General features: G+C 47.2%; 1 protein-coding gene and 1 long non-coding RNA gene across 2 annotated transcripts in view; both read left to right on the forward strand.

Moving 5' to 3' along the window:
* Nucleotides 1-5,060: 5,060 nt before the first annotated feature.
* Nucleotides 5,061-13,280, forward strand: part of LOC120374469 — a 43,897-nt gene continuing 35,677 nt past the window's right edge. The window contains exon 1 of the long non-coding RNA XR_005586120.1: nt 5,061-5,295. This is a non-coding gene — a long non-coding RNA (uncharacterized LOC120374469). The remainder of the gene's footprint in view (nt 5,296-13,280) is intronic.
* LOC120374468 (testis-specific serine/threonine-protein kinase 6-like) lies at nt 6,296-7,789 on the forward strand. Its single transcript, XM_039494202.1, has one exon. The coding sequence runs from the start codon at nt 6,439-6,441 to the stop codon at nt 7,270-7,272; it is 834 nt and encodes a 277-aa protein (XP_039350136.1). The 5' UTR covers nt 6,296-6,438; the 3' UTR covers nt 7,273-7,789.

Here is a 13,280-nt window from a genome sequence, read left to right on the forward strand (position 1 = left end):
TCTGGACCATGAACAAGAACAAATAACATCAGTTTAGCCTTGGGTTTACAGAAAGATCAGAAATATATGTTAGTATCACATTGGATACCTCAAGATTCCCCATCTGGGGAAGAAGCCCTTCCTGGCCCTATTTTTCAGCTGGGCTCTTCTCTCCTAACCACCATGGCATCACCTTATGTGACCTCTGGATGTATAACGGTTCTATGGTTTCTAACGGCTAGGTATTGTTCTGAGTAGAGAATGGCTGAGAACAGCTCAGTTGCTAATCTGAATCCGAGTAGAGCAGTCTCAACCAAGTTTGTTGGAAACATTAAAACTGGGAGCTCACTTCAGCAGATGTAGGTTTACCAGTATTACAAGATAAAAAGCCACAGCAACCTTTACCATTTGGGTATTGTTCATAGTAGCTACTTCATTTTTTTCTCCCATGGTGCTTCGGGCCACATCTCTTCTGGGAACATCACAAACAGGCTTCCCCTAAAAGAGGATTCCGCCATGGACCCCCCGTGATCACCATGTATTCCACTGCTGTACAGCCTACAGTTCAAGTCCTGCTTTAGCCCAAAGTACTGTGCATCATCAGAACCTCTATGCTTGCACACATATGTAATGGTACCTACCTGTCAACTGAGAATTGCATTTCTCAGTGGCAGTGATATAACAAGAAGAGAATCTATGTAACTAATGGGAACCTGGGGCACCATCTTCCCTCATAAAAAATCCTCAAATCTATTTTTTCGGCTCAGTGGTGTTTAGTCATCTAGGAGTGCTCACTTCTTATTGAAAGTGCAGCCTGAACCTCATCTGAAGTCACTGTGGTTATGAATCACAGTCTAACTGTAAGTGCCAGGAATTAATCTGTAGCCCGCAGAAATAAATGACTTTCCACAGCTCTTTGGCCTATTGAGTGCTGTGCTGTTTTTTCTGTGCTTAAATAAAAGCATTCGTGGCATATGGTTCAAGCTGCAGTTCTTTCCTAACTTGAATTTTTGTCAGGTTTTGTTCCTGGATTTCTTTTCTCTTTTTGTAATTGTCATCTTCAGTAGCTCGGCCAATTGTTTCTTCTTCATTTTCTTCTTTCCCACCCCCATGCTGCCAATGTCATTCAGTGAAACCAGGAAACTGGGCAAATTCTTCTGCAGAAAGAAGTTTATAACTTAACCACTTCAGAAGCAGGAATTCTAAGTTCGTTCATTAGACTGCCTGCATGGAAAGAGTCTGTGGGCCAGTTTGCATCTGGCACCACATGGACATAGGAGGTTTCTTGTCTCCTCCCTTATGCCTCCATACGGATGTGATCCCCTAGTAGCTACACTGACTCCACACTCTTCAAAGAAGATGAGGATGGAATGGGAGTAAGGGACCCACTTCTCACCCCACCAGCCAGCAGAGTTGTCCGCACACTGGAGGAAGCAAATATTTCACCCTGTAACTGAGTAGTGCAGCATTTATATTGCTCCCCTGTCTCAAGGCATTTCAGGCAGTGTGGTGCCTGGCTGAAGCTGGATGATTCCTCGCGCTGTTACAGGAGTGATGCTTCTCTGCATCGTACCTAGGGTGACCAGATGAGAGGAATAAAATAGCGGGACAAATTGGGGGGGAGCCAAAAAAAGGGAGGGGGCAATGCTGCCGGCAGAGCGAAATATTGGGACAAACACCTAAATATCAGGACAGTTCCGATTTTACTGTAATGTCTGGTCACCCTAATCATGTCTAATAAAAAGCTGTGCTTTCAAAGCACAGTGAATTCCTGTATTTGCAAAAGGATCTAGAGAAGAAAAGATAGGTTTCAGAGTAGCAACCGTGTTAGTCTGTATCCGCAAAAATAACAGGAGTACTTGTGGCACCTTAGAGACTAACAAATTTATTTGAGCATAAGCTTTCGTGGGCTATAGCCTGCTTCATCGGATGCATAGAATGGAACATCTAGTGAGGAGATATATATACATACAGAGAACATGAAAAGGTGGGAGTTGCCCAGCCAACTCTAAGAGGTTAATTAATTAAGATGAACTGTTGTCAGCAGGAGAAAAAAAAACTTCTGTAGTTTCTGTCTTAAATACAAAAGTTTCAGTAATAATAGTTTCAGACTTTTTTTATAAACTAAAAAAAAAATACAATTTTCAGGTAGCTGTTCCCTAACATGGATTAGAACCTTGGAATATCTTGAAAAAACAACTGTGCTTAAGAACTGAAGGTAGACAGCGCTCTTTCCTCTGAGTCAGTTACTGGATCTGAAATCTGGCAGGCTGTTTGAGGAGCATTTTTGCTGATGTCTTTCACATGAGACCCAAAACAGAGGTCATTAAAGATCCCACTTTACTCTTCTCAAAAGTAGGGCGGCTAATGCTGCAGTTCCCACCAGGTCTCAACTCAGGTAATTGCTTCCTGCCTCTCCAAATCCCCTCCCCCCGGTTCAGTTAGATATAGTATTCTTCACTTCCCTTGGTGGGGCTGTGTTTTATTCCCCTCCTCCCTGCCCCATTGAGATAGAAACAAGTGGCCCATTTGGGTAGCTGGAGGCATCAGATGCCCCTTTTGTTGCTCTTACTTACGACTACCAGTGACATTATGCATGTGTAGGCAAGGATTCCGGGTGACTGTCCAAATCCCCTATTCTCTTCAGTACCTAGCGCTCTCTTGTTGCCTCCTTGGGCTGTTCAGAGTGTCTAATTAAAAAAATTAGAAAATACACACACAGAATCCAGACAAGCTACATTTATTTATACCAAGAACCACAACGACCATTTACCTTCAGCAAATGAGTGCTCATGAAAAGAAAAACTGAAGAGGGGAGTTCAAACATTTTATATAAATATATGCTATCAATAGTACATATTCTAAAATACATAGTACATTTATTCAAATGTGTCCTCAGAACAATGATCATTGCCCCAACAAAATTAAAAATCTAAGATTCAGTAGGTCTCTAAGAGGCCTCTGGTCTGAATTTTCTTATGCAGCCCCAAGTATTATTTTGTTTTTAAATTCAAAGGACTATGATTTCAAGTTCAAGAACTTAGGCAAGTAGGAGTTCTTTGGGGATTCTTCACTGGAAGATAAATTGAGAGAGTCCTCCTCTAAACCCTTAGGAGGAACAACCATAGCTGGTAAATACGCTTCACCAGAGATTTTGACCAGAGATTTTGTCTCAGTTGCCCAAAATGCCTTACAACACTTTGAATTGGAAATTTGCAGAAAACTTCAGGATGGGATGTAAATTTGGAAAAATTATACACTGCTTAATTGAACACAAAATGAGTGGTGATAGTATCAGGACCCTTTGGAATGCTCAGAACGGTAATTAGCTTTAGGAATAAACCTGTAATTAAATAAAAATTAAGAATAGTTTAAATTAGAAAATCTAGTAATGGCGGCTATAGGGTGATGTAATACAGTGGGAGATCTCATTTCTAGGGCACCCAGGAGTCCATTGCCTATGATGTAATAATTCCACTTCCTGTGGGGAATGACTCAGCAAAATCCCACAGAGATACATTGAAGTCCATAGGAATACATGGCACTTCGAAACAGGAAGTAGGTAGGGTTCATCCAAAAGTCAGCTGGAAAATTCCATAGGATCACATTGAGCCCATAGAGGTCTATGATAGGAGGAGGAGCTACTAGGACACATGACCAATTAGCATACAATTAACACATGCTAATCAATGGAAACTGATTGGCTGAGCTTGAGTGTCACATGTCGGTACACGTGATATAATTTAGCATATGCAAATCCCTGAAAGCTGATTAGTTATAATTTATCATCGTAATTCAGCCAATGCATTGCAAATCGTATATAAAGGTGATAGAGAGCAGACTAAAACCTTGTAGGGGACAAGGACCTGAAGGAGAGTGGAAAGCTGCAGGACACCTGGAAGAAAGAAGACACTCTCAGAGCTGCAGCAACCACACCCAGGGGCGGCTCCAGGCCCCAGCATGCCAAGCGCATGCCCGAGGTGGCAAGCCACAGGGGGGCGCTCTGCCGGTTGCCGCGAGGGCGGCAGCCAGGTTGCCTTCGGTGCCGCCGAATCCGCAGGACTGGGGACCTCCTGCAGGCAAGCCACCGAAGGCAGCCAGCCTGCCGTGCTTGGGGCAGCAAAATGCCTAGTGCCACCCCTGACCACACCAGTGGGATCCTGCTGAAAACTATTGCCTTGCCCTGAGAGCAGCAGAGAGCTACCTACCCAAGCACCGACAGCCGACAGCGCTCGCCGCACAGACAACGCTCACTGGCAGCCATCATCACAGCAGCAGCAGGCCGCCCGGGGGCAAGTGGGACAATTTGCCTCTGGCCCCGGGCCCCACAGGGGTGCCCACAAGAGTTTTTTGGGGCCCCTGAAGCAAGATCCCTCACTTGCTCCGGGGGCCCCAGAAAACTCTCGCAGGGCCCGGGCCCCTGGAGCTTCTTCCGCTTCGGGTCTTCGGCCGCAATTCGGCAGCGGGGGGTCCTTCTGCTCCAGGGAAAACCCCCGAATTACGGCCAAAGTGGGGGGCCCGCGCCGCCGAAGACCCCAGGCCTCCTGAATCCTCTGGGCGGCTCTGAAAGCAGCTACTACTGCAGCAGCAGCACCCCAAGCCATAGCAATGGCTTCTGTAAGTAGCTAATGGCCTTTCCATCCTAGCAAAGCAACAACAACAGCACCGCAACCCACGCTCGCTAGCATCGTTCCCAAGCAGCTACGACAACCCCGCAACCCACGCTCGCTAGCATCGTTCCCAAGCAGCTACGACCACCCCGCAACCCACGCTCGCTAGCATCGTTCCCAAGCAGCTACGAGCGCCACACAACCCACGCTCGCAACCCACGCTCGCTAGCATCGTTCCCAAGCAGCTACGACCACCCCGCAACCCACGCTCGCTAGCATCGTTCCCAAGCAGCTACGACCACCCCGCAACCCACGCTCGCTAGCATCGTTCCCAAGCAGCTACGACCACCCCGCAACCCACGCTCGCTAGCATCGTTCCCAAGCAGCTACGACCACCCCGCAACCCACGCTCGCTAGCATCGTTCCCAAGCAGCTCTTGCAGCAGCAGTAACAGCAGTACACTCAGGGTTCCAAGGTTGCCCCTGGCAATGGCTGTTTCTGCCACCCAGCCAGCCAAGGCCACTGCAGCAGCTACCTCAGCAGCAGCCAAGCAGGCTTCTGTATCTGCTCCCTGAGAAGAAACTTTACCTCAGTGGAGGCAGGCAGCCGCTTGAACAACAGCACAGATTGCTACCAGCGCTCCCAAAACATAGACTGAGCATAAGGCCCTTGAAGACGATTCAGAGGGATTGTTAAGAAAGCCCCTGTAAGTCCAATCTTTCTTTTATTAGGGGCTTCAAGTGTAAATAAAGTTGGATGTTTCTGTCTGAGTGAGATCTGCTTCTACCCATTTAGTAACCACCAGGCCAGCGCTTCCTAGGTGCTTAGTTCTAAGTATTTAATATTGAATGTTTAATTAATATATTGTTACATGTTCAATTATTATATTGTTATAAGGTATAGAGTATTACATGAATGATTATATTGTTATATGCCATAGAGTTAAATTGAAATTATTATTGTAGTGTTGCATTTTTATTTGTCACATCGCTTCATTCCCTTTTTAACTGTAATCTTATTTTATCTATCTCTACTCTTTTACTGGAACGACTCACTTCTAAATAAATACTACTTTTCTTTTTGAAGATTCACTGCTTGACTGGCTATTCTTGATCAGAGGCCTATATCTGTGTTCTTTCAAGGGAAAGTTAGCTAGCTGCGGCTTTCCCTGGAACCTCCTTTAGGGCTTAATTACCAGAACAGATAAATTAAAAATAAAGGTTTTAAATTAAGAGCAGCATTTGTAGGCAACATCACTGGCTGAATTCAATTGGTTTAAAATCTTCCGGTAACACAGCCTCAGAATTACAAAATAAATATTCACAGTCACCCAAAACAACTTGCAGTTTGGCAGGGTATAAAACCATTCTTTTTGCACCACTTTGTGTAAATCCTGATTTGAATATATCTAGTTTTCTGTGCAGAATATGCATCAGTCTGGCAAAAACCAGAAATTAATTGCTCCTTCCAGGATGCTCATGACTAGGCTCTTATTATTCCAAGAAGCCTAGCCCAAACTCAAGTGGAAGGGACAATAACCTCAAGAAAATTAACATGAGGTGCTTTCCCCTTGCTTTTGTACATGATATGCCCAGGATCCCAAAGAGCGGAGGAAGGAAAGGGAGCTAACTTGACACCCTTGGCAATGCACAAAGGGAGTGACCTATGACACTCCTAGCACATCACAATACCCGGGTGAGCAGTGATGCCCCTGGACCAAGTACCCAGTGGGAACACGGGGGGGTGAAAGTCAACAGCTGCCACGCACAATGGGTTAAAGCTTTCAATCCCTGGAGCAAAACACCAGCCCCAATCAAACCCATCAGAACCCATCAAGCCACACTGCACCATGTCAAGAACCTCCGGAGGAGACAAACTGCTTAACGAGCTTGGCTACAAGCTAGGCCAGACCCTGGGTGAGGGCAGTTACTCCAAGGTGAGGGTGGCCACCTCAGCCAAGTACAAGGGCCCACTAGCTATCAAGGTGGTGGATCGGCGCCGGGCACCCCCCGATTTTGTACACAAGTTTCTACCACGGGAGCTCTCCATCCTGCGGGTGATCCGGCACCCCAATATCGTGCGGGTCTTTGAGTTCATCGAGGTCTGCAATGGGAAACTCTACATTGTGATGGAAGCAGCATCCACTGATCTGCTCCAGCTGGTGCAGCGACTGGGGAAACTACCTTGTGTCCCAGAGGCCCGGGACATCTTTGGACAGATCGTGGGTGCTGTGCGCTATCTTCATGACCGGAACCTGGTGCACCGGGACCTCAAGTGTGAGAATGTCTTGCTCACCTCTGACGGCCGCCGAGCAAAGCTCACTGACTTTGGCTTTGGCAAGGAGGCATGTGGCTACCCAGACCTGAGCACCACCTACTGCGGATCAGCTGCCTATGCCTCCCCCGAGGTGCTGCTGGGCATTCCCTACGATGCCAAGAAGTACGACATATGGAGCTTGGGGGTGGTGCTCTATGTGATGGTGACTGGCTGCATGCCCTTTGATGATACCCACATCCACAGCATGCCCCGCCGTCAGAAGAAGGGTGTCCTCTACCCTGATGGTCTTCCTCCTCTGCCTGAGCCCTGCAAAACCCTCATCGCCCAGCTACTCCAGTTCAGTCCAGCTTCCCGGCCTGGGGTGGGACAGGTGGCCAAGAACTGCTGGCTGAAAGGGGATATCTAAAAGGGAAAAGCTCCCCCATATATCCCAGCCCTAGGACACGTGCAGGGACAGCTGGGGCACCAACCCTGTGGAGCAGCATGTTAAACAGATATTAACAATGAGGAGGTGGAAAGGTCTAGGGTCATTTACAGGTGCAACAGCCACATGAAGCTGATAGTAAGATTTAAAGCAATGATGGGACTACATGTTGCTAGAAGAAGGTTAAAGGCCCAACCACCCTATGAAGCTGATGAAGGTTGGATTTCAAGGGACCAGGACCATGCTGAGCTAGTGGCAAGAATGACAAATGGGCTGTTTAAAGAAGCATTTACCACAGGGACTACTGGAGTACCATCAACTTACCAGTGGCAGCAGGAAGGAGATGGTCCCCCCTGCAGGCAGATTTGGACTTCACCACAATGCCTGAAGGCGGCAGCATACGGGTGAGATGGTGGGACAAATAGCAGCAAAGATCTTTGTGTCACCTACTCCCTAATGGACTATAATAAACTCTGAAGTTCCCATGTGGCTGACTTTCTGTGCTGCTTCCTGATTCCTTTCTGCCAAAAAGCGTCTGAGTCTGAGTCACCCAGTAGCATTTATAAGAGGGGCCGTGGCCAGGGCTTTGGGGGGCTGGAGGAGACCTTTTTAAATCTCTTTCCCACTGCTCTTCAGCCTGTTTTCAAACACCATTTCCTAGGTTGCTACTCACCTCACTCATTTGGAGGGAGATTCTCTCCTTTTGGAAACTGGGATCTGAACAGTCTCATACTTTGGAGATGTTCAAAATCCAGATCTGATTCTAGGGCCAAAACTTTGGATTGGGCTCAATCAGAGCAGCATAAATCTGGAAAATGATAGATTATTTTGCTAAAAATGGGAACATTTTGTATTTCCAGCTCCAAAAGGAACCTGAGAACGGCACATAAAAAGTTAGCAACTATTCTTAACCCAGGCCCCAAATCTCTGCTATATATCTCCATTGCCAAACCCTCACTTACAAAGAATCTTTCACTTATGGGGGAAAGAACCTGAAACACTTTTTAATAAGACTTTTAAAGTTTCTCTTATTCAAATGAAGTCCGACTCAAATTTCCACTGAAGTCAATGGAATGGCTCCCATAGAGATACATACCAAACCCATCCTGTTAGACAAATGCTTCTATTGTTGTTGTTTAAACCAACCAAAATCAGCGATAGCAGCTTCACCATCCAGGATCCATCTTTCACTAACCAGTGCACATGGCTTTGCAAGAATCAAGGGCTTTTTTTGTTGTTGTTGTTGTTAAGAACCAAATTTTGGTTTCAAGCTTCTGAGCTTTATAAAAATCAGGGGTTAAATAAAACCACCCTTAGCAGTGTACATTTCACTCCAGAAGGGTTGTCCAGAAAATGGTCTCTGCTGCCTGATGGAAAATGCATTCTTTGTGAGATGACTGACCTTTCATCTCAATAAAAATATAACCTCTTGAGTTTCAGCACCGGAGGGCATGGATTTATGGAGTCATTAGTGACTCTGCACATTTCAGAGTGGGGAGAACAGCTTTTTTTTAATTATTATTCTCAGCACATTGTGCCAGGAAACATCTTTTATGGAGATCTCACTGCAGGAGGTAAGTGCCACCGGAGGTGGGAAAGTCCCCGCAAGGCAGTGCATCTGTAAAATTGCCAGGGCGCAGTCTCTATTAGGTGGCTATTCATACTGATCATCTGCAGTGGAGGAGCAAATCCCAGCATGAATGCAAGCACCTACGTAAGGCGGGGCTCAATTGTACAGGGACTTGTTGTCCATGGGGTATTCTAGTGAATTCTCAGGAGGTTTGGATAAAGATCCAGAAAGTGGATGCTCATCAACTTCCAGAAGCCAACCACCCCATGACACTCTCCTATAATCTGTCCCTAAAGAAAACCACCACCCCGCCCCCACGGCTGTCTTCACTGGGGAGGTAGAAATGGCGGTCCCCTCCGGGGTGTTGAGAGGGCAAATAGCAAGTCTGTCACCACATGCACACTGCAGCTCCCCTTAGACAGCAGCTCCCCTTTTGTTTTCTCAGTGTTGACTCTAGTTTATCCCCTTTCCCTCTCTCTCTCTTCCCCTTGGTGACCTCCAGGTTTCTCTCCATTTGGCTGTCACCTGGGAGTTAAAGTAGGTGGTTTGAGTAAACATCTAGAGGACACTCTACTGCTCCCCATAGTTGGCCTTAACTCCCAGTGAAACCTTTCCTGCTCCCTGCCTAGTCTCAGTGTGGTCTCAGTTTCCCAGCTCAAGTTCCCAAGGGTATTTGCCTTCTAATGCATCCCCTCATTGTCCTCTAACAAGTCTCTGCTGCCCTCTCCCCCATTCCTTCGGTGCTCCCAACTCTTTCCCACTCAGTCATTCCTAAGGTGGGAATCTGGTAGTGTATGTAGGGTGGAGGCTGAGTGGGTGGAAGGCAGGGAAGGAAGCTAGGCTAATGGCATGGCAGAGAGGTAGAGAGACAGGAAAGCAGGAAGGCTGGGTAGGTCCCCAGGGAGCTGTTAGGCAGGAAGGGTGATTGGGTATCCGACAGGATGGGAGGCACACTACCTGGGGAGGTTGCAGGCAGAGAGGGGCTGGGTTACCCTGTGCATACTGGATGGGATTTCTCAGCACAAGGAAGGTTCCTTAGCATGGTCTACAAAGTGCAGGGCCAGAGTCCCACCAGCTCAGTCTGTGGGCTGGACCATGTGGCAGTGGTAGGGGAAAGGAAGACAGCTGCCCTTCCCCTGAAGATATGCCTTCCTCAAGGATTGGGAGAGAGGAAGGGGTCCCCCTGTGGCAGGTGGGGAGCCAGTCAGCTGCCCTCAGAAGACAATGGGATGGAACGGGAGGCAGGAAGTCACTGCCCTTCTCTTCCAAAGATCCCAAAGGTAAGTGAGGAGCAGTGGGAGGCCCTGGGAATAGGGAGAGTGGCTGCTGGGGGAGGAAGAAGAAAGGGGATAATCATCTTGGGGCGAGGAGCTGGGACAGCAGGAGAAGCTGCTGTGTTTGGGGCCAGCAGGGGATTCCCTGGGTTGAGGAGAACTGGGTGAGGTATGAGAAGGACCCACTGGGTGAGGAAAGGGTTACTGATTGCAGGGGCTGTGGTCCTCCCTGACCACTTTCCCGTGTGTCTCTTCTCCTCTGTGTCAGGCTGCCACAGGCCCCAGCTTAAGTGCTCAGACAGGGATAGGGAATGCTTAGGCATCCTCAGGCCTCCTGCCTGCACCCCACATGGTGGCCACTGCTGGCTGGATCCCAGAATTTCCCTTTTAAAAATAGTTCTGCCAACTGCCAGGGCCCCTTGGATAGGGGGTTCAGAACCCAGCTACAGATGAATGTACCAGAGAGAGTGTGTGACTTTACCCAGTGCTGGGAATTTTCCAGAAGGGCCACACCAAACTGAAGATCAGTGAGCTGATGGAGAGACACAGAGACATGTTTAAGAGCAATATGTAACACCATGGTCTGAGCAAGCCCATTGGCTCTGATCCCAACTCCAATATACATACCCAACACCACCCAGCCGCTACTCTGTCCTCATTTCACAAGCCTCCAGGAAACTCACCTCTTCTCTGAGGCCTACAAGTCAATGTCATTCATTACATGTCCCACAACATACACATCCCTACACTGAGCCTTCATGTGATTTTATTGTTGTAACCCTCTTCCTTCCCCATCCTCACCTGCTGTTTGATAATCCTCATTCACTTTGCCACATGAAAAAACGTAGACTGAAGTTATCCTAGGCAGAGATTGTGTCTGACCTCTGGGAAGAATGTAGCACTCGTTTCAGATGTTATAAAATAGTAATGTACATTGTTCTGTGATATCACAATTAGCATGTGTGATGTCACATCGTTCTGTCAATCATGACATTTTACAAAGGTATTTGGTGTGGACACTGACAAAAGGAGGACAGACACATTCATAGAATTAAGTGGCAGGCCGCAAATTTTATTAAACTTGAACACAAGGGAGAGGCATTATGCATCCATCACCCATACTCTCCTATACCAGGCATTTAATTGGTTTTAGTGCAGAGATTACAGTGCTCCTTACCATATAGCCCATAACTGGCACCAGGGTTACAGGGCTGCTTACCATATAAGCCATAATGGAGAATAGGCTCTCCTCAGTCTGCCCCCAAGCACTCATCTCTGAGTCCTCACCTACCCCCCCACAAGGGGCACAGAGGGTGCAGCAGGATGGAGACCTCAGCCCACTAAGACCACAAGGTCTCACCTATCACATGAGCTCAAAGCCCATCATCAAAATCCACCTTTTTTTCCCTCTTGGAACTGTTCATTTCACTCTCCTAACTGCACTGGAAACCGCCTGCAAGTTGCGATGAACAAACAACACCAACCCAATGCCTCACTTAGGTACTAAACATGTTCCCTACTCAATCCACCGTCACTTGCAGGTGCGGTGAGGAAGGCAGAAAGATCCCCGGTCCTCTGCCAATTGGCCCTGGGAGGTAAAAAATCCTTCCTGACCCCCTAAACAGGCAATCGGCAAGACCTGCAGCATCCATCAGGCTGGGTTCCCATTCCTATTTGGGTGGGTAGGGGGGCTGCTGAGTTAAATCCTGGGAGCTGGGGAATGCTGGCCAATCAGTACCTCTCTCCCTCAGCTGGCCAATGGATGCCAGAGACTCCCAGGGAGAGGGGCTATCCATCGTCCTTTAGCAAGTGTCCCCCTTTCACAGCCAGCCCCATCCATTTCCCTCACCCATTGATACGGGTGGATGTCATTTCTCTGACTGGCACCCTCAGCCCCGGTATGGGGGCATTCAGTTCTCACATTTGTACTTAACTGGATTTCCCTTTTTTCTCCTTTAATCTCACGGACTCAGAGTTCCCATCTATGAAACGATAATGCCTACCTACCTCACTGAGGAGTTGTGAGCATTAGTGACTTTGTAAAGTGATCTGAAGATGAGAAGTGCTAAGTGATAGTATTGCTATTACTTATTGAAAGATGCTGAAGATTTTCCACTTAGCAAAACATCTATAGAGCTTGTGCTTTCACATTCCATCACCTTACAACTTACAACAGGGTTCCAAATTCAGTGGCAACACCTCGGAAGCTGCAAGCCTTGTTTCAGTTCATTTACAGTAATTTGTATACAAGGGGAAATCCTAGCACTTAAAAAGCCTTCATGTTTCAGCACATGGATGGGAGATCTTTATAAATCCATTCAGTGCCTTCCTATTTGTTGTGATTCATCTCTGAATCCAGTGCTGTCATTAATTACAAAATCACTGTGTTCTCCAGTCTGTGCAACAATTTTCCTTGTGTGAGCTTTCTGCCAGGTGATTAAGGGCAGCAAAGAGGGCTGAGTTCAATATATCTAAGGTTCCTCTTGACAAATAACTAAACTGGCTTGAGCCCCAGTGCCCCACCCAGAAACCTGGGGAAACTAAAAGCACTCTCCCCAGCTGCCCTTAACAGGCAGAATTTCCTCACAAGCACTCAGACTGTGTACAAACAAGGAAATCCTTACTAGTGGAAAGGGAACACAGTCAGCACAGAATATATATGCAAATCAGAAGTAAAATATACTCCTCCCTTCAGGAATTTGGCAGTAGTCAGTCTAATTCCCTCCCCACGCTCGGGTGAGAATGTGATAATCCCTTGGCTGAGCCACCTCACTCATGCACCAAACCCCTCTCTCAGTTTGGATCAGTTAGTAGCAGTAGTCCAAGTGCCTCTTTGTGAGTTTCTCTGCAGTCCCAAGGAAGCTGCTTGCATGGTCATGCCAGGAGGCACTATCACCTAACCCATCTTTGTGATTGTCCACGTTTGTTGACTCATCAAAGAATTCTAATAGATTGAGGAGGCATGATTTCCCTTTACAAAGCCGTGTTGACTCTTCCCCAACACATTGTGTTGATTTGTGTGTCTGATAATTCTGTTCTTTACTATAGTTTCCATCAGTTTGCCTGATACTGAAGTTAGGTTTACCAGCCTGTAATTGCCAGGATCGTCTCTGGAGCCTTTTCAGAAAACTGACATTACATTAGAT

This window comes from Mauremys reevesii, linkage group 11, assembly GCF_016161935.1.
Source record: "Mauremys reevesii isolate NIE-2019 linkage group 11, ASM1616193v1, whole genome shotgun sequence".
NCBI classification, from domain to species: Eukaryota; Metazoa; Chordata; order Testudines; family Geoemydidae; genus Mauremys; species Mauremys reevesii.

Bases quoted from the DNA above. Each gene is read 5' to 3' on its own strand.
- LOC120374468 (XM_039494202.1), top strand. From the start codon at position 6,439: ATGTCAAGAACCTCCGGAGGAGACAAACTGCTTAACGAGCTTGGCTAC.